This window comes from Phoxinus phoxinus (genome assembly GCF_949152265.1).
Source record: "Phoxinus phoxinus genome assembly, chromosome: 11".
NCBI lineage: Eukaryota > Metazoa > Chordata > Actinopteri > Cypriniformes > Leuciscidae > Phoxinus > Phoxinus phoxinus.
Window position 1 is genome coordinate 32,307,645 of NC_136886.1, and position 22,093 is coordinate 32,329,737.

General features: G+C 35.4%; 1 protein-coding gene across 1 annotated transcript in view; it reads right to left on the reverse strand.

The window, feature by feature from the left end:
- sema5bb (sema domain, seven thrombospondin repeats (type 1 and type 1-like), transmembrane domain (TM) and short cytoplasmic domain, (semaphorin) 5Bb) overlaps nt 1-22,093 on the reverse strand; it is a 72,680-nt gene that overhangs the window by 31,942 nt on the left and 18,645 nt on the right. Inside the window, exons 2-3 of the mRNA XM_079629692.1 lie at nt 18,801-18,874; nt 4,685-4,896 (exon numbers count right to left, since the gene is read on the reverse strand). Of these exons, the coding sequence (XP_079485818.1) occupies nt 4,685-4,850 (166 nt within the window). The 5' untranslated portion in view covers nt 4,851-4,896; nt 18,801-18,874. The remainder of the gene's footprint in view (nt 1-4,684; nt 4,897-18,800; nt 18,875-22,093) is intronic.

A 22,093-nucleotide genomic window follows, 5' to 3' on the forward strand; every position in this document is an offset into this window, starting at 1 on the left:
AAAGTTTTGCAAGATCGAAAAATAAGATTTACAAGCTTGCAAAATGTAAAAAAAATAAGAATATCTCTGCAAACAATATGTTGTTTTTGAGATTTCCTTCTTCAGAACTGCAAAACATTTTTTACGATGTTGCGCAATTTTTTTTTCAGAGTTTCAAATTTGTCAGTGTTCTCCCACTGTATAGTTTGTTTTCCAGATTTGAAACCTTGAAACCCGTGATCTGAAAACTGGTGTGCGAATAGGTGAAAAAAAGTTTTGAAACTCTGAAAACTGAGGTTCGAAAGGGCGAAACTTATTACATTACATTAAATTTGCACTCCTTTGCAGACTATTTTTTCAGAGCTGAGTTTACAACACCCACTTTGCGGAGATACGCGCACACAGTTGCGAGCTTGCGACTCGCGTGATTGTTGGCAGCGATGTCACGCAGCTCTGCTCTGAAACTCTGAAACTCAGACTGAGCGAAAATGAAGCTTCGCAACCTCGCAACTTAAAAAAAAGCCTGGAGGGAGGGCCTTTCTGCTCTTGGCCAATGCTTTGCTGTCTGCTGACGTACAGTCCAATCACAAGTCGTATTTACTGGAAAGGTGGCTTCTGCACTGGTTCTTTGCATGCGTCCGGCAGATTGACCGTGACGATTGCTTCTGTAAAGAGTGCAAATCCTTCCTCTCATTACCATGATTTACCTTTTTCTAGGATGATGTATAATTATTTACTATGTTCTAGTATATGATTCACCATGATTTACCATGACTTACCATGTTCCAGTATGATTTACCATGATTCTAGTATGATTTACCATAGTTTACCATGACATACCAAGTTCTAGTATGATTCAGCATGATTTACCATGACTTACCATGTTCCAGTATGATTTACCATGATTCTAGTATGATTAACCATGTACTAGGATGGTTTACCATGATTTACCACGTTCTAGTACAATTTACCACAGTTGACCATACATTTAGCATGATTTACCATAGTTTACCATTATTTATCAAAGTTTACCATGATTTACCCTGTTCTAGGATGATGTATAATTATTTACTATGTTCTAGTATATGATTCACCATGATTTACCATGACTTACCATGTTCCAGTATGATTTACCATGATTCTAGTATGATTTACCATAGTTTACCATGACATACCAAGTTCTAGTATGATTCAGCATGCTTTACCCTGTTCTAGCATGGTTTACAACAATTGAATACATTCTAGTATAATTTAATATGATTCTAGCATGATTTACCATAGTTTACCATGATTTATCATAGTTTACCTTGATTTACCATGTTACAGGATGATTTACCATGATATACCACATTCTAGAATGATTTACCAGGATTCTAGCATGATTCACCTTATTTACTATGATTTACCATGTTTCTAGCGTTATTTACCATGATTTACCACGTGTTAGCAATTATGTGACGCATCAGAACAAATTAAGTGATAAACTCTGACAAAATATGATTGTGTTATAATAGTAATTGTTATGTAAGGAATTTTTAGTGTCTAAATATATGAATGCAAAAGCACATGTGAAAAGACTATTAAAGTGTAGATTGTCCAGCAGAGGGCAGTAGAAGACCACTTATTGGCTTACTTTCATTTTTACAAGTCTTGATTTTTACCAGTATTTTAAGTGGTCTTCTACTGCCCCCTGCTGTCTCTTCATCATACTACTCCCTAATATTGTTATATAATTCATATTTAGACTTTATAAAATCATTATTTTATAAAATCACATTTTGTCAAAATTCATCTATTGGAGTATTACTATTGACAATTGTGTCACATTGAGAAATGGGAATCCTGAAAATGAAAGTAAAAAAAAATCCATTTAAGAGCAGCAGGATTATATTTGTAATCTTGTTATCAGCTTTCAGCATTGGCTAATAAACAAATGCTTAAAGCTATATATTTGTTATTATGACATACGTGTAATATGTGTGTAAGCATGCATAATGGAGTTAACATGGAGAAACTGGTTTGCTTTAGTGCAAAAAAATACTGGTAAAAATCAAGACTTGTAACATGCTGAATCATACTAGAACTTGGTATATCATGGTAAACTATGGTAAATCATGCTAGATTCATGGTAAATCATGGTGAATCATATACTAGAACATAGTTAATAATTTTACATCATCCTAGAACAGGGTAAATCATGGTAAACTTTGATAAATAATGGTAAACTATGGTAAATCATGCTAAATGTATGGTCAACTGTGGTAAATTGTACTAGAACGTGGTAAATCATGGTAAACCATCCTAGTACATGGTTAATCATACTAGAATCATGGTAAATCATACTGGAACATGGTAAGTCATGGTAAATCATGCTGAATCATACTAGAACTTGGTATGTCATGGTAAACTATGGTAAATCATACTAGAATCATGGTAAATCATACTGGAACATGGTAAGTCATGGTAAATCATGGTGAATCATATACTAGAACATAGTAAATAATTATACATCATCCTAGAAAAAGGTAAATCATGGTAATGAGAGGAAGGATTTGCACTCTTTACAGAAGCAATCGTCACGGTCAATCTGCCGGACGCATGCAAAGAACCAGTGCAGAAGCCACCTTTCCAGTAAATACGACTTGTGATTGGACTGTACGTCAGCAGACAGCAAAGCATTGGCCAAGAGCAGAAAGGCCCTCCCTCCAGGCTTTTTTTTAAGTTGCGAGGTTGCGAAGCTTCATTTTCGCTCAGTCTGAGTTTCAGAGTTTCAGAGCAGAGCTGCGTGACATCGCTGCCAACAATCACGCAAGTCGCAAGCTCGCAACTGTGTGCGCGTATCTCCGCAAAGTGGGTGTTGTAAACTCAGCTCTGAAAAAATAGTCTGCAAAGGAGTGCAAATTTAATGTAATGTAATAAGTTTCGCCCTTTCGAACCTCAGTTTTCAGAGTTTCAAAACTTTTTTTCACCTATTCGCACACCAGTTTTCAAATCACGGGTTTCAAGGTTTCAAATCTGGAAAACAAACTATACAGTGGGAGAACACTGACAAATTTGAAACTCTGAAAAAAAAATTGCGCAACATCGTAAAAAATGTTTTGCAGTTCTGAAGAAGGAAATCTCAAAAACAACATATTGTTTGCAGAGATATTCTTATTTTTTTACATTTTGCAAGCTTGTAAATCTTATTTTTCGATCTTGCAAAACTTTTTTTTAAGATTTTGAGTTTTCGAACACTTAGTTTCAACCTTTCAGAACTTTATTTTCAGTTTTGAATCATGGCAGGATATTAATCCCATACAAGGCAAAGCTGTTCACTTGGTGGGCATATTGGCATTCATAATCAAGCTAATAAATCGGATTGAATGCAGAACGAATAAAATTTGACAAAAACTCTCTGTGCCATAAACTTCGTTAGTCTAATCATGTCAACAGTTTGGGATCAGTACGATTTTTATAAAGTGAATAAAAGAAATCGCTTATTCTCAGCAAGGCCATTTATTATCACATTTACTTGATCAAAAATACACTGTAAACCTTAACGCTCAAAATAATTAATTGGTTTGAGTAGGACAAACTTAAATTAAACTAATTGGTTCAGTCCAAATGAACTTTTATGAGTATTTAGCACTTTCTTTTTCTTTCAAGTTCACAGAACTGATATATTTTAAGTAAACTGAACCGTTTCATTGTTTTGAGTTTTATGAAATTATTTATTTTAATTTAGACGAACTTGAGTTTAACTGAAAAGGCTGGGATGTCTATTTCCCAGCATGCTTTGCCGATGGCACTCGAAAGGGAGAGTAAATGCTAAAATGAAGTATAATATAATGTTTTTTTTTTGTGTGCCAGACTAATGTTAAGTGGGAGATTTAGTAGTGATTAATGTTTTGATATGCTAATTTAGAATAATTTCTGTTAATGTTGGTTTTAGGATAGTTACCATCATGGTGACAAGTGGTCCATGCAGTTTCATTTGAGAGCAAATAATTCCTTTATATTGTTGCACTCATTCAAGTGCTTCTGTATAACATACAATTGATAATATGTTAGTAAATTAGTATGTTAGCGGATTAGCTTGTTAAAGCTAACTAAGTTTAAACTAATAAAATTGCTTACATTGAGACTACATGAAAGTTTTAAGTTATTTGTATGAATTAGTGTACTCATACATTTTAATTGTTCTTAAAGGGTTAGTTCACCCAAAAATGAAAATTTGTGCTGCTTCATATCATAAATAGATGTTCTGTGTTTTTCTCGAATGAATAAAAGAAGTTCAAAAGAACAGCATGTGAAACAGAAATCTTTTTCATTACAACATTATTAATCTCTTTACTGTCACTTTTGATTAATATAACGCATTCCTGGTGAATAAATATGGTCTACGCATCTGTGTAGAATAAAACGCAGGTGATGTCTTTTTTTTTTTTTTTTTTAAAGGCTCTTGTATCTGAAGGTTAAAGCCGCCAAATTGAGCAATGTGATTTCTCCCATTCATTTCTCAGTTTTATCCTCCTTATGCTGTCTGCACTTTCACTTAGACTGTCTCTTCTGGTCTAGATGCAAACACAAGCAGTTTTTACAAGCTCGACACACTCCACCGAGATGTTTGGGGGAAAATCATTCAAAAGCTTATTGTTTTAACCTTTGGCTCCAAATGCGAGTGATGAAAAGGGCAGGAGAGAGCGAGGTATTTTACACCCACCTGTGTAGGAGGTAACAGGGTGCATTTTTCTCCGGCACTCTTCAGGCAGAGAGGGCACAGGCTCGGGGTCAGAGGTCGCTGGGAGTGATGGCGTCTGAGACGAGACGAGAGGCAGAGAGAGGAGGCGGAGGATGACAAGTCCAGCGAAGGACAGTGGTCCTGTCATGGTTACCGCAACAACCACTCCCGAACTTAGGAAAAGTGAGAGGGTCCTAGCATGACGAGAGAAGAGAAAATCATCATGTTATTAAAATTGGAAAAAATATGGACTTTTTGAAGCTTGAAAGCCTCAGTCTCTATTCTTAACTGAGCGACTAGTATAAAGGCTGTTCACACCAAAGACCACTATATCGATAATCTATGTCTACACCATCAGACGATATTGTTTTGTTTATTCTAAGCATGCTTGTGGTCTGCCACTTTACAAGTTGTGTTTTTCGTTTCATGTGTCACACAGTAATGATCAATCTACAGGTTATTTAGTGCTGTAACACATCCTGAAGTTTGCCTTGTCAGAGTTTTTCAGTATAAAAGTAAATTGGGTTTAAATGTCAAGAATTCCTGTCGGGACGAAAGTAACACTTGTTACTTTTGTCCCGCTACAGTGAAAACAAGTGTTTATTTTGTCCCTCTGCTAATGTGGTGACTTTCTGTCTGTTGCAGCATTCATTAAAACATGTTTATGTCATATTATACCAACAGAATATGGCAGATGTTTATGAGAGGGCGTTTAAAGCTTAAGTCACATTTAAATCAGCTGATTTCTGTGTCACTATTTATTTTCACTCAATCTGTTTCCATTTACCCTAGTCACATTTAGGTTTTAGCCATACCTTATAGCTTTTCCACCTCCACCTATGCATTTGCAGGGTTTCCATCCAAAGGTTTGTATGCACATTTTAAATGTATGCATAAAAACAGCTGAATGGAAACAGGAATATTGTTATGTTGAGAATTTATATTATGCTAATTTAATTAAATTTTCATATTTTTCATGTTGAAAAAAAAACATTTTATAAAATGGATTGACATTGCCAATACAAAAATATTCTAAACAATTCAAGTTTGTAATGTTTTGTTACTTTTGAAACATTTGATGAAACTGTTCATTTACATTTTCATTTTAAAATGAAAATTTTTGCAAAGATAAAGGCCCAAATATGTTTGCAATTACATGTTGACAAGGTCATACTCAAGTATATTTAGGATAATTAAAAAAAAACAAGAGTAACACAAAAAATCTACCTTGTATATGTTGTGTTACTTTTAACCCACCTGTGTGTTACTTTCGTCCCAACTGACGGGGTCGAAAGTACCATGAGTCTTAAGTTCAAAGTGAAATTATACTGAAGTCATTCTACATTTTTACAAAATACAACCTGGTATTGATAGACCACACTTGTGAGTGACTGACCACAGCAAAAATATATCTCTGTCTAAACCATCATCTTTTAAAATGATGTTTTTCTGAAAAATGGTACTTTCGCCCCTGCTCTCCCCTACATGCACCAATGCACGTCTGAATGCAAGGAAACACATTCGATTTCTTTATCAACTTTACGTTCACTATAACCGACTGTATACAAGAATACTTGTCGACAATTTTGTGAGTGTATGCAGGGCTGCCAACTCTCACGCATTGAGTGTGAGACTCACGCAATTGGCCCTTTCCACACGCTCTCACGCCACACATTCTCACGCAGAAAAAAATCGCGGAGCAAAGAGGACACTGACAATGACAGACAAGACAGAGCAGGTTACTTTGTTATAAAATAAATTATCAGCTTTCAGATTCTGTCCATTTTATTACGCAATTCAAACAATAATACCGTTTTGGCGCTTGTAAATGTGACGTGACAGATCTCTGTAGCGCCTCAGTGCAAGCGGCACGTGATCAACTCTAACTCTTCTTTAATATTATAAACCCGAACTTACCGAAATGTATGCCTCGGATCAATCAGTGTTTTTCAAGCGCGGTAAGAAGTCAATAAAACAGGTAAATGGTCAATGGAAATGGACTGCAAAACAGGTCGGCTAACAATGTCACATAAGTTACATTTACATCAGGAAAGCAATTTAATGACCATTTATTTTATAGGCTGGAAAAATTAGATATAGAGTTTTGTTAAATATGTCCACTATATTAGGCTACATATATTTTTACTAATATCATTAAAATATTATAAAGTTGTTATTATAATAAAGAACGCATTATATTTTATTTAAGTTGTTATTTTTAACCTTTAAAAAAAATAGCCTAGGGCTCTCTATGTTTACAGCATTAGTGATTTATTGTTTAACATGTATCTACTGTAACTAATAATTATCAAAATGAATCGATATTGAATCAAGATGTCAAGCAAAAATAAATACAGTAACCTGCCAGTAATTGTAACCATGCAGCTAAACATTGTAACATATTGTCAGTAAACTTAATAAAAATAAGTTACCAAATGTTTTGACAATCACAACTTATTGTGATGCAAGTTTTTTTTTTTCCACATACAACACATATCTTTAAATGCAATTAATCCGCAAATCACATGCGTTTCAAAACGTGGGGTCTGGTTCGTACGGATCAACTATGATCCATTGCACCCCTAATCATAATAGTTATTGGTGTGAACAGGCCTAATCCCCTAAAATCCCCTAAAAAACATTTTGCGTTGCAGAGGAAGAAAGTAAAATGGGTTTGGAATGACATAATGGAAGAGTAAAAGATGGAAATACAGATAACAGATTACAAAACCTTCAAGAACAGAAAGAAAACAGATGGACATCCAGATAAAAGGATAAGCTAGACAGCCAGATACACCGTGAGCAGCGGAGAGACAGCTTCATCTTCTCCTGACGTGTTAGTCTTGCTTTTTCTAATCTAATTAACCTCCATCTATCATCATTGTAAATGACTGGACCTCTTCCAGGACCTGCAGCAGCTCCACATAATGTTATTCTAACACACAACATTGATTTTGCTGTAATTGTCAGCCTGTGGACGATGAGGCAGCAGATCATTAAAAGTTTAATTAGAAGTTGAAAAAGGGATTTTGATCTATTTTCAGCCCGTCATGGGAATCAATGGGTCTCTGTGGTGATCTCGGTTCACCCAGTTAATCTTTCCATTAGGTGTGTGACAGCGCATGAGGCTCAGGTAAACCCGACGAGTAAACACTCATCTGAGATCTTACACACGCAGCTTCACTTTAACACAAACTTCCCAGTTAGCCCCCTAGTAAACACACACACATGCTCAATCACACTTAAACACACACTTCCTGATGCGTCACAGAGAAACCACTGCAACATCTGTCTTGGCTTTACACACACAAACACCAAACATTACCCAATCTGTAGAGACTCGAGGTGGTCTGATGTCCTGTAACTAAACACACTTTTTTCACTTTTTGTACTGATTCACATAAACTTGATACCATCGAATGGAAATGCTCATATACTTTGATTTAAAAACAGTCTCTTTAAGTTAAGTCAGTCCACTCGGGATCATCTTAAATACCACAAAAAGCTATTTTCCAGGATACACTAAAGAGGAAAGACCAACATCTCCAAAACTGTCAAGATATGATCAATAACATGGTAAATAAGGTTTTGCTTTTTCTTATCAGCTAATGCCTCTGTCAAAAGATGATTGGCTCTTTAGCTGCCATATATTGACTGTTACACTTTATTTTTTCAGTCTCCTTTATATAGTATTTATTCTTGTGTATGTACCATGGTACTGAAGGATTACCATATTCATGTAACATGGTATTTACATAATATTTCAAGGTTATTCAACCAATAGCATGGTATTGCCATGGTGATACTATAGTATATTTAGAAAATTGGTTGAATCAATTATTTAATAACTGTGTTCATTGGAGTTCAGTCGACTGAAACAGTGATATTATTATAATTGACAAAAACTAAAATCAAAACTATTAAAGCTGAAATAAAATTGAATTTAAAAAAACTTAAACGTAAAAACCTTTTTAAACATGTTTTCTTTGGCAACTGAAATAAGTTTAAGAAGTTCTACAATTACTAAAACTAAAGCTTAACAAAAATGTTTTAGTTAAAGTGAAATAGAAATAGTTAAACAAAATCACATTCCGGTAATTAAGTAATTAAGTAAAAAAATTAACTAAAATGAAAATAAAAATAATAATTTGAGAATAAAAGCTATAATATATAAATAATACTAAAATAAATAGTAAGTATTAATATTGAAATCATCATTTAACATTTTACCTTTCTAATTCGAAATATTAATCAATACTAAAATAGTTTCTAAATACCGTAATACTAAAATAACCCAGAAATCATCATTTAATTTTTTTTACCTAATATTCAAACAGCTTTTATTCAAAACTCTATCAAAATGTTATTATTAGAAGAGGAAAAAAATTATACCATATCACCCCAAAAATTTTTTATATGAAAATATATATGAACTTTGATTACATTAAAGATAGGTCAAAAATATTTACATTTTATATTTTATTTAATAAGCTGATTTGTGTCCATTTTTCTGGGTTAAATACTTTCTCATATAACTATTTATTATGCAGAAAGGAACTATAAATAAGCTATTCAGGGGTTGATTTTATCACAAATTAAAACATTGTGATTTGTTTATTTATGCATCCTGACCAACAACACTGGCTCAACCAATGGCATGACTTGGGGGGCGGGGCTATGAGTAAGTCAGATCAATTGGGAAACCCTTTTTTTTTTTTTGCAGTTCCACTTGGTGAACCAATTAGTGGGGACGAAATTGCACACTTCAGCTGTAAAACATTTATTCAAAACTCTCAAAATCCAGTTAATAAGGAGAAACAGACAGCAAGTGGATCTTGTTAATGGTGAGCATTTGAATTCTGTGTAAATCTGTAGAGTTTCCCGTGTAATTCTCTGGCAGCAGGATCCAGGCTCTTCTTCTTGGCCCGGGAAGCGTGACGCTGTGCGACAGACACTTCATCGCAGACCATGTCTAATGTACCTCAATAGCAAAAGACCCTCAATCCCCCAAATCCCCCTTAATACCCCTCAGCACCCCATTCATGCCCACCGTCTCAGACTCATCAGAGGCCATGGAGGTGGAGCGATGACAGAGAGAGATGGAGACCCATGAAAGCCATGATGGCAGTGACAAATGCACCGAAGGGGAGGCCCGGGTCACACAATGGCCAGACTAGGTGGGCCACTGACAGCCCGTCTGGGCCAATTCATTTTTTATTAAAAGACGAGATATGAAAGAAGAAAATGAATAAATAAGGTCAAAGACGGTTGACACACAAATGCACACACAAGCACCAACAGAACAGGTTAATAATGAACCTTTGGTGAACAATTCAAACAATGTGTGTTACTCCCGATATTTAAAGATGTTTATTGGTAATTCAAAAGGGTAATTTTTCAGACCGATGTCAAATGTCCCTGTGTTGTTGTTTTCTACACAACATTGCATGAGGTCATGCCTGGTTTAGAGGGAGTTTGTTTCTTGCCTCTGCAAAGTATTATAAAACCCATTAAAACAATCACTGATTTGAACATGAGATTATGAACTAACCGGAATGAGGTTTCACTTTTACTCAGGTTTTGTCAAAAACACTTTTGTCTGTCTGGTCCATATATATATCATGCATAAACTTACCGTTAAGTTTAGGTTTGGGACAAGTAAGTAAAAAAAAAAAAAAAACAGGAAGAAATTACTACTTTTATTAAGCAAGGCCATATTAAATAGATCAGAAGTGATAGTTAAGAGATTTGTAATGTTACAAAAGATTTCTATTGCAAAAAAAAATGTTGTTCTTTTGAACTTTATCATCCAAGAACCCTAAAAACATTTATTAGTTTCTTCAAAAATATGGACCTGCTTAACTGTTTTCAACATAATCAGAAATGTTTCTTGAGCATCAAATCATCATATTATAAAGATTTCTGAAGCATCATGTGACACTGAATAGAGTAATGATGCTGAAAATTCACTTCATATAATATCGCTGTCTTCATGTTGCTGTAAACGATTAATCGCGATTAATCGAATCCAAAATAAAAGTTTGTGTTTACGTAATATATGTGTATTGTGTATAATTATTTTGTATATATAAATACACACACATGCATTTATATATTTAAGAAAAATGTGTTATTTATATATAAAACAGTTCTATTTATATATAATATAAATCATATAAAAATGTATATGCAGTATATACATGCAAATATTTCTCAAATATATACATGCATGTGTGTGTATTTATATATGCAAAATAATTATACACAATACACACACATATATTATGTAAACACAAACTTTTATTTTGGATTCGATTAATCGCGATTAATCGTTTACAGCCCTACTTCATGTTATATTCAGTTGTCCAAAAATTAATTGTACAATTTTGCATTACACTTTATTTTAAGGTGTCCGTGTTACAGTGTAATTATACATTTAAATACTGAGTATGAGTAATAATAATTAATTACAGTACATGTACTTACTATAGGGTTAGGGTTAGTTGCATATAATTATGCACAATTTATAGTTATTACTACAGTAACTACATGTAACGTGTAACCCGGACATTGTAAAATAAAGTATTACCAAAGGCAGTATCAGACTCTGACTTCTATCTATACATTTTATTAGACAAACTGTACTTTCAAGTCTTGCATATGCTTTTCCACCTCAGTTTCTGTTCTCTTTAATATCTAATGGGGGACCCAAAATGACTTAACCTCTTTCTCTGTCGCTCTAAACTAAAGCTCAGTAAAACACAAAGTTTCTGCATAAAGGTTGTGAGTGTCAGGACGGGAGGTGTTCGGCGTCATGGAGCTCTCTGAGGTCATGTGTTGTGTCGTCGTCTCGTCGGCCCAGTCTAATCCAGACTAAAAGATTTAAAGGCCTTTATGTGGAATTACAAACTGAACTGGCGGTGCCCTGCACACATGGCTCCCTCTGAAGCAGTGTCGCAAGGTTCAAAGTTCAGGACGTGAGCCCAAAATCACCGCTATGGTGTTTGTGTGCGTGTGTGTCCTAAATGATACAAGTGTAAAAAGAGACATATTTTTTTTAAGCAATGTTCTGGTCAATACAACTTATGCTGGGCGTACACCAAAGGATTTTAACAGTCCCAGACTAAAGACCGGCAGTTTTTAGGAATCTTACTGGAGTCTCGGCGCGCTCCCGTCGTCTCGACCGTTAAATGTGAGGGGATAATCTGCAGTCGGCGACCCGATTTATGCCAGTCTTTCTCTAGTCTTTCACATCAAACATGTTTGATATTATCGCAAGTCCTAGCGTAGTCATAGTGACATAAAACAATCAACAACCAATAAATTTGTTCTCAGAAAACCGGAAACAGGAAGCCATCAGTCACAACAAAGAAACATGTCAACGGACGTGGAAACACAACGAGCGCCAATGGCGCCAAGTAGGCGAAAATGGACCGTGGATAAAGAGGAGCGCCTTGTCGAGCACGCAAATGCGTATCTATAGCACGCAGTGTGTTTATCGTGCAATTTATACGCGAAAATGAGTTTTTACGTGGATATGATACGCAGTTTTGCGCGTGCATATGATACGCACAAATTGCGTGATATACACACGCACCCCACACCACTAATCCTACCCAAGCGTATAATACACACGCACCCCACCCTAAACCTTCCCAATGTGCTATCCATGCGTATACTATGCACGTAAAAACTAATTTTCGCGTTTATATTACACGATAAACACACTGCGTGCTGTATAGACGCATTTGGTGTGATCGGGTTGGGGCAGAGCAGCCGTGTCTTTTTGATGTAAACTGCCATTTATACCACGACAGAGTGGAAAAAGAAAAGAAGTAGACCGATATTGCCGAAGCCATCGACATGCCTGCATTTCAAATTATACCCTTTCAAGACATTTAGTTCAAACTATTGTTCTCATCATATAATGATATAGATTCATAACCCCCATATACAGTCATGTGGAAAAGTTAGGTCATCCCATTAAATAGGCTAGTCAACTCTTTATTAAGAGATGTTCACATAACAATGTCTAATTAGATTTTTTTCATTCCAGGAAAAGAAAGTGATTTATTGTAATTAAACAATATAAATTAACATATTTTTACTCATCAAAAAAAAATATGCATAAAAATGCCTATTTTAATGGAGGAAAACATTTGTTGTAGTCTTGTAAATAGTGTCACTACAAGATTCAGTGTTTGTAAAATCTTTAGTCTGAGACTGTGAGTCTGTGAAACCAAGTCTTTAGATGTGAGCTGATAATCTTATAAAGTCTTTTCTAAATCTTTTCAAAGTCTTTAGGTGTACAGAAGGCATTACGCATCTTGTTAATCACCACAGAAAATAATCTTGAGTTCTCTTAGTTTGTGGGAGAGTTTTTTTGTGTTTATTAATGTTTTTCAAAGAAGTCTCTTATGTTCACCAAATCTGCATTTATTTCATAAAAATTCTGTAAAAACAGTAATATTGTTACTAATTGTTACTTAAATATTGTTACTATTTAAAATAACTGTTTTATATGTGAATTTATTGTAAAATGTAATTTATTCCTGTGATTAAAGCTGAGTTTTCAGCATCATTACAGGTGAAACTCGAAAAATGTGAATATCGTGCAAAAGTTCATTTATTTCAGTAATTTAACTTAAAAAGTGAAACTAATATATTATATAGACTCATTACATGCAAAGTGAGATATTTCAAGCCTTTATTTGTTATAATTTTGATGATTATGGCTTACAGTTTATGAAAACCCCAAATTCTAAATTAGAATATTGTGGAAAGGTTTTCATAAGCTGTGAGCCATAATCATCGAAATTATAACAAATAAAGGCTTGAAATATCTCACTTTGCATGTAATGAGTCTATATAATATATTAGTTTCTGAAATAAATGAACTTTTGCACGATTCTCATTTTTTGAGTTTCACCTGTACTCTGAATGAATCATTACATGATCCTTCAGAAATCATTCTAATATGATGATTTGATGCTCAAGAAACATTTCTGATTATTATCAATGTTGAAAACCGTTGTGCTGCTTAATAGTTTTGTTAAAACCGTGATACATTTTTTTCTCCGAATTATTTGATGAATAGAAAAAGGTCAAAAGAACAGCATTTATTCAAAATTATTATTTTTTGTAACATATCAATGTCTTTACTTTATCAATGTCACTATTGATCAATTTAATGTGTTCTTGCTTAATAAAAGTATTAATTTCTTTAAAAAATCTTACGGAGTACTTTTATTAAGCAAGAACACATTAAATTGATCAATAGTGACATTGATAAAGTAAAGACATTGATATGTTACAAAAAATAATAATTTTGAATAAATGCTGTTCTTTTGACCTTTCTATTCATCAAAGAATTCTGAGAAAAAAATGTATCACGTCCACAAACAAATTGACTTTATACATCACTTACGATGAAGTCTGTGCATGAGACAAGGCAGGGTTTAAAAACAGAATCATGAAAGCTTATTTTCTGTTAAATAATCTGTAGAAAGTATGTATGTGTTTGCTGTAATCTCGCATCTATACTGTTTAAATGACACAAACTTTGTCTACAGAAGTAAAGCATAATAACTTAGACGTTCATCTGCCTATAAGTATATGCGAGATTACAACAAACACATACTTTTATACAGATTATGAAAATATATTTGTATACAAGCTTTCATGATTCTGTTATTAAACCCTGCCTTGTCTCATGCACAGACTTCATTGTAAGAGATGTATAAAGTCAATTTGTTTCGACAAACTTTGAGACGAGCCAAAAATGATGTGGTGATCACAAGCAGAACAGATGCTGTTGATAGAAGTTGTTTTCAACCCTACATTCCTTCAACGCTCTTAGATTATGCAACGTATAAACAACTGAATTCCTTGGATATTACGTTTCGCGTGTAACAAGGACAATGAGAGAAAGTGCAAATATATGAAAGGCGTTGAACGAAAAGTCAGATCTTGATCACAGATGCTTTCCTCAAGCACATTACTGAAAGACAGCAAATCCACGACTGACCTGTGTAAACAGTGAGGAATAAACACAAGGATTAATGCTAATCCACGCTAGATAACACTGTCTCACTGTGACACAGCTTTACAGCCACTGCAGCGTCAGGATGCTGCTGATATGAGGATTTATGGATCTATTCATCTTTAATTGTCCCCCGTCAGGAAAAAAAAGCAAGTGGGAGGGATGGTATAAAGGAAGACAAGTAAAGTGATAATGAGCAGCTGTGATTGCAGGACACATTTCAAGGTGAATCTCAGGAAAGTCCAGACAGCCGGAGACGTGAGTTTAGTTCAGATGTTACAAAAACAACTTTAACTTTTTGGTTGGATAAGAAAGTCTAGCGGATTAAGCAAATTAAAGTCCATATGCAATCAAAATTGACCGTATTTAATTCCTGCAATTGGCTGTCGAAATATATGAAAAACTTAATTCGAATTTTATACTTAAATATTACTACACTCTAAAAAAATTTGGGTTAAATATGGACAAACCCAAACGTTGGATCAAAAATGCAATTCAAAAATGTAACCCAATGGCTGGGTTTGTCCATATTTGACCCAAAATTGGGTTGAAACAACCCAGCATTTTTTAAATTATATGCGATTTTAAAAAGCATAATTTCAGTTAGGAGGAAAAAGCTTATGGCTTGTCTTTTGAGGTCACAAGAGGGCACAATGAGGAAAATATTAATGTACCGCATTAAATTGTTTATTCAAAGCAATGAAATAACATCAGACAAAAAAATTGCATAACGTTTACAATAATGTCTATAAATCAAATCTAATTTTGTAAATCGCATAAACAATTATGAACAAAACTATGGAAGCTTGTTTCCGCCACAGAATGAAAAATAAAAAAGGTAATTGCAACTTTTAATCTCACAATTTGACTTTTTATCTCCGAATTGCGTGATATAAAGTCGTCATTGCAAATTATAAAGTCAGAAGTGCGTGATGTAAAGTCGCAATTTTTTGTTATAAAGTCAGAATTGTGAGATATAAACTCGCAATTGTGAGAAAAAAGTTAGAATTGTGGGTTTATTTCTCAAAATGTTTTGTTTAAATCTTGTAATTCTGGCTTTATAACACACAATTGCGACTTTATAACTCAATTCTGAGAAGTAAAGTCAGAATTGCTAGATGTAAGCTCACAATTGTGAGATAAAAAGTCGCAATTATCTTTTTAAAATGTTCTGTGTGGCGGAAACAAGCTTCCATACAAAACAGCATCTTGTATTTATGCATAGTGTAACAAAGAGTGCCGATCACAGAGTATTTTTTTTACATTTTAAGATATGATGAGATGCAATGGAATGGGAAAACCCTCACAAAATCTCGAGACATGTTTTTTTTTAAGTTAAACTTCTTTTAACTTTACATGGCTTTCCAAACACGCGGCTCCCTGTAGCGAGACGCGAGTGAAACGGTCAAAGATGTCCGTCTAGTGCATGTGTGCATAGAAAACAATGGCTCTTTTAAAACAACTGCAAGACCATGTTGTCAGGAGAACGCCAGAGAAATCCAAGCACAATTTTCTGTATAATTCACCTGTGAAAACCATGCTTGCGTAAATTGTAATTATCCATTCAGTGCAACAATTTCCATAGGAAATTAATTCTGCTTGCATGTCATGAATGAAGTCCGTGCGTATAGCCTGTGATTACTTGTGTAAAGTGTCGTCAACATGACAGAACACAAAAAGCTGCCTTCAAATATGCAGATGCACAAGACTTAAAATTCATCATTTGGAGAGTGCATGCAATTTACGCTAGTTTGTCTGACTCACTGATAATAATAAAAAACTGATTAAAAACAGAAAAACTCCTCAACAAACATGCCCTTTGACATCCCCTACATGCAGTTTTTGCCCATGGGAGCCCGGCCACCATCAATCCCCAGCATTTCTTCTAAGCGCTGTACAACTAAAACCTTTATCCCCAAAAAGAGACCCCAAATGAACTCTATTCCCATTCACGCAGCTGGAGGTCCGTGCGCTACCCTAGTTAGGGCACTAAGACGGGCCAGCGACCTTTACCGGCCAAGAGCCAACGCCAACCTGAGATACACGTACAGACTGATCCAAGCTGTGAATTAGCAGTTCCACGGATATTTGTTGCATCTCTGCAAGTGTTTGCCTTTTCAGATGTGTCCTTGTTTGCTATTTTCCCCCCCCAAAACCTTCCACTCCTCCGCTGTCTCTGCGTGAAAGCCTTCTCTGTGAGACCGGCCAACTATCTGCCAAAGCAGAGGCTCTTTAGCACGTGAATGAAGTCCGTTGAGCTTTACAGGCGCTGTGAGCGAGCACACTTTCACTCAGCCCTGACCACGGACCCGACACCGGGCAGAATCTTAAACAGCGCCGCAACAAGACCGGCCTTTTATTGTGTCCATCCTCACGCCATTCACGTTTCACTCATTCTCTCACTCTCCCCTTTCTCTGTCCATCTCTCGTCCTCTTTGTGCCATTAACAACGTGAGATTTGTGACAGAAGCATCTGTCTAAACAGTGTATTACCAATTGATGTGTTATAAAATGGAAAAAGAAGGTTTAAATTAACCGCAGGAGCTTGAAACTGAAATCACTGCTTACAGCGGTATGATATTTGCATATTTGTCCCTGAATCGTTGCACATCGAAGGCTGGCCCTGAATAATGGACGACGTGAACTTGCAGATCCATGTATTTTCATTATCATGGTTGTTTAGGTTTTCTTTTAGCAATTAATTCTGTGCTATGAAATAAATCTTACAGCCACTTATTTATATTTATAGCATTTCAAAACAAAAAAGAAATTCCAAACTCTTCTATAAAGACGACATTGTTATACGTTAGTTAACGCAATAGTCAGTTTAATCCAACAATGAACATAACTTTTACAGCATTTAATAAAAAACAATATAATTGTGAAATATTATTATAAAATAAAAAACCCGTTTTCTATTGTAATATATTTTAAAATATAATTTATTCCTGAGATCAAAGCTGAATTTTCAGCATCATTACTTCAGTCTTCAGTGTCACATGGTCCTTCAGAAATAAATGTAATATGATGATTTGATGCTCAAGAAACATTTCTGATTATTATCGATGTTGAAAACAGTTGTGCTGCTTCATATTTGTGTGGAAAACCGTGATGCATTTTTGTCAGGATTTTTTTGCTGAATAGAAAGTTCAAAAGAACAGCATTTACTTGAAATATAAATCTTTTGTAGCATTATAAATGTCTTTAATGTACATTTTTCTTAGTCAAAATGTATTTTAATCAATTTAATTTCTTTAAAAAATCTTACAGACCACAAAGTTACATATATAAAAACATGAATATGATTAAATAAGAAAAATTAAACAATGAAACTGATTTGAAATCAGTTGAGAAATACAGACGGAACAGAACAACAAAATGAATTGTCATGACACCAAGGACTAATTTTATTGCACTGTGACTAAAATGGAAAAAAATTACTTCAAGACAAGTAAAAAAAAAACTGATCTGAAATCAGTTGAGAGAAATAAACAGACCAAGGAGACAGAAATAGACCGCAATAACAACAAAAACTGATTAACAAATAAAATTTAACAGAATTTAACTGAACTGAAATGAGACGGGCAGACACAAAAAGAATCAGTCAGTGACAATTTGGACAAAACGGATAAATTCTTGCATAGTAGCTCCATCTATTCAGACAAACACAGACGCACTTGAAGTGGTCAATCACACACACACACACACACACACACTCTCAGAGGCCAGCGCCACAGGCTGAGAGAACAAAGAGAATTGGACACACAATGGGGGAGGTCTGGAGATGACGGCCAAACTGTTTATCAGAATACCTCAACAAAGACACGGAGAGAGGGAGGGGACAGAGAGAGAGACGAAAGACGGGATGGAGCGGAGAGAGGACGAAATTGGAAAAGATACGGGAGGACACGAGGGGAGGGAAAATTGCTTCCAGGACAACAAGAAGAAGGGAAACCACAGTGCAACAAGATGAAAAGATTCACAGGAAGTGGATAGTTTTTACCGCGGATGGATAGATTAGAGAAAAAAAAAAAGAAAAAAAAAGAGTGTACTCACCAGGAGTAAGGTGTCAGCAAGGGCTCATTCCAGAGGAGCGCATCCGATAGACTTCAGATCTGTTTAACAGAATCCTTACAAACAGACAGAGAGAGAGAGAGAGAAATCATTTTAGTCAGCCTCTCACGGGCGAGTAAAGGGGGAGATGAAGGGGCTTCAGTAATGTGTGCAGTGAAGCATTCAGCTCTGTGAAAAACAAACTGTTAACTTTCTCAATGGAGGGAGGCTGCTGGGGGCACGGCGGCTGTGCACGAGGGTGTGTGTGTGTGTTTGTGTGTGTGTGTGCGGCATCTGTGGCGAGCAGACGCGGGGAAAGAAAGGGTTAAAATTCCTCTAACTGTTCCCAAACTGAGGCTGGTGCACCTCGGATGCGTACAGCAGCCTCGGCACGTATTTGAACACTGATGCTACACTTGTGACAAAATGTCCGAATGTCACTGCTTTCGATACAAAACTGTGCTCTAACACTTCACTTTTTTTCATAAATCCACTAAAAAATAAAATAAAAGACTAAAAACCACTAAGCACAGCAGGATTCCTTAGGATCACACAGGTGTCCTAGTATAGGGTGTAAACACGTTTTGTCTTAATAAACCTTAATATTGCTTAATACAATATACACTACCATTCAAAAGTTTGATGTCCGCAAGGTTTTTAATGTTAAAAATACAGTAAAAACTGTTTTCTATTTGAATATAAAATTCTTTAAAATGTAATTTATTCCTGTGATCAGTCTTCAGTGTCACATGATCCGTCGGTTTCTTCTTCTATTAACGTTGAAAACAGTTGTGCTGCTTCATGTTTTTGTGGAAACCATGATAAAGGTTCTTTACTGAATTGAAAGTTCAAAAGAACAGCATTCATTTGAAATAGGAATCTTTTATAAATATCTTTACTGTCACTTTTGATCAATTTAATGAGTCCTTGATTAATATTAATTTCCTTCAAAAAAAATTAATCTCACTGACCCAAAAAGTCGTCCATGATCACAATATTCAGAATCCTGCATTTTTTTATATGGCCAGCAAAAATCATTGTGAATAATTAGTAAATATGCAACAGCCTTATATAATATATAAATCTTAGATGCCATATTTATGTACATAATTTTTACATAAAGGCTGTCCGGTACATAAGCACAGTCTGTTCAAATGTCTAAACATAAAATGTATTTAAATATGTCTAAACGTGACCTCAAACCTCAAAACAATACAATTACAACCCAACCGACTCCACAAAAATATCTGGTAAATGTGCTGCTTAATAAGCACACTTTTTTTCTTTACAATAAATGCCATTTGGGTTAGTATTTTGTTATCTAAAGCAGTTCCACTCAGGCATTTTTAAGTGTGACTTCAGTGTCTTTTTGGGACAATTCAACATGAAACCTTTGCTTACTCATTAGCTGAGAACAGCACTTTGAGAAGCTGTGGTCTGGTTTCTGTGGCAACAACACCCCTCCCCCCACGACATCCCATAATACAGCTGTAATTTTCTTTTCAATCAATTCAAATTTGACATTTCACAGTGATACTAGATGAAAAGAGATCAAGAAACATGTTCAATCCCCTCTATCATTATTCCGTTTCCTCAATCTCCAGGCCCCGTCACACACAAAAACACAATACGCAATGGGGCGGTTGATTTCGAATTCAAATTTTGTACGACTTCCTCTTGAGATTCACCAATTCACCAATTCACCGATTCACTCACTCATTCATCCATTTATTTGTAGCTCCATTCAACCGAGTCGTTTAATTCAGCAGATGAAATTACACGAGGTGAATGAGGGACACAGGATGATATTTAATGCAGGAGTTATGCTGGATCCACAACGTAAAAAGTCAACAGAGTCAAAAGTACAAACTACACAGGAACATTCGGTCAGTTTAGTTGAGCTAAAAGCTTAAAACATGTGGTACAATACAACCAAGGCACAGTCAGATTGACTTGAAACATAGACTAATTGAGTGACACCAATTGCTGACCAATCATACTTTTTAAACTGGCATGCTCGACTTCTTAATCAGTAAGACCAATTTTTTACCAGCTTATCCAGCATTCTGTACCAGCAAAATCACAGCTTCTGATTTACTGGTTTAACCAGAACATCAACAAGCTTGACCAGCACTAACCAGCACCAATCCAGTACTACTTAACCCTAAACCAGAATGAACTAGCATTAACAAACCACCAAAAACCATGCAAAATTACAATAGCTGACAAACTCAACCAGCAAGAACCCATTGCTTTAGCTTGACTTGAGGCTGAAAGACAATGTGTTTTGCTGTTGGACAGCATGGCTTTGCTTGTCCACCAACAAGACCAGCACTGGCCAGCCATTACCACCTCCAAAACCAGTACTAATTAACTCTAAACCAGAATAAACCAGCTGCAAATTAGTACTAACCAACATAAACCATCCACCAAAGTTCTTAACCAGCAAAATCAAATTACTGACCAGCTTAACCAGCAAGAATCTTCTGCTTTACTCATTTAACCAAAAAGTAAACAAACTTGACAAGGAGAACCATAATGTTTTGCTGTGGGAGAGCATAGCCTTTCTCATCCAAAAGCTTGACCAGCACTAATCCAGTACTACTTATCCCTAAACCTACCAGAATGGACCAGCATAAACAAACCACCCAACTTCTAAACCAACAAAATCACAATAGCTGACAAACTCAACCAGCAAGAACCTGTTGCTTTAGCTTGACCTGAAAGATCATGTTATTTTTGCTGTTGGACAGCATGGCTTTGCTTGTTCACCAGCAAGACCAGCACTGACCAGCCATAACCAGCACCAAACCAGTACTACTTAACTCTAAAACAGAATAAACCAGCTCCAGATTAGTACTCACCAGAAAGGCGTAAACCAGCAAAATCACATTAGCTGACCAGCTTAACCAGCAACAACATTCTGCTTTACTCATTTAACAAACAAGTACAACAAACTTGACGAGGACAACCATAATGTTTTGCTGTGCAACAGCATGGCTTTGGTCGTCCACCAGATTGACCAGCACTAACCAGTGCCAATCCAGTATTAACCCTAAACCAGAATGGACCAGCATAAAACAACCACCAAACTTCTAAACCAGCGAAATCACAACAGCTTAACTACTTAATCAGCAAGAACCTGCACTTCTTAACAATATATTTTTTTTTTTTGCTATTGGACAGCATTGGCTTTTCTTGTCCACCAGCTAGACCAGCACCAAACCAGTACTACTCAACTCTAAACTCCAGATAAGCACTAACCAACATAAACCATCCAACAAACTTCTAAACCA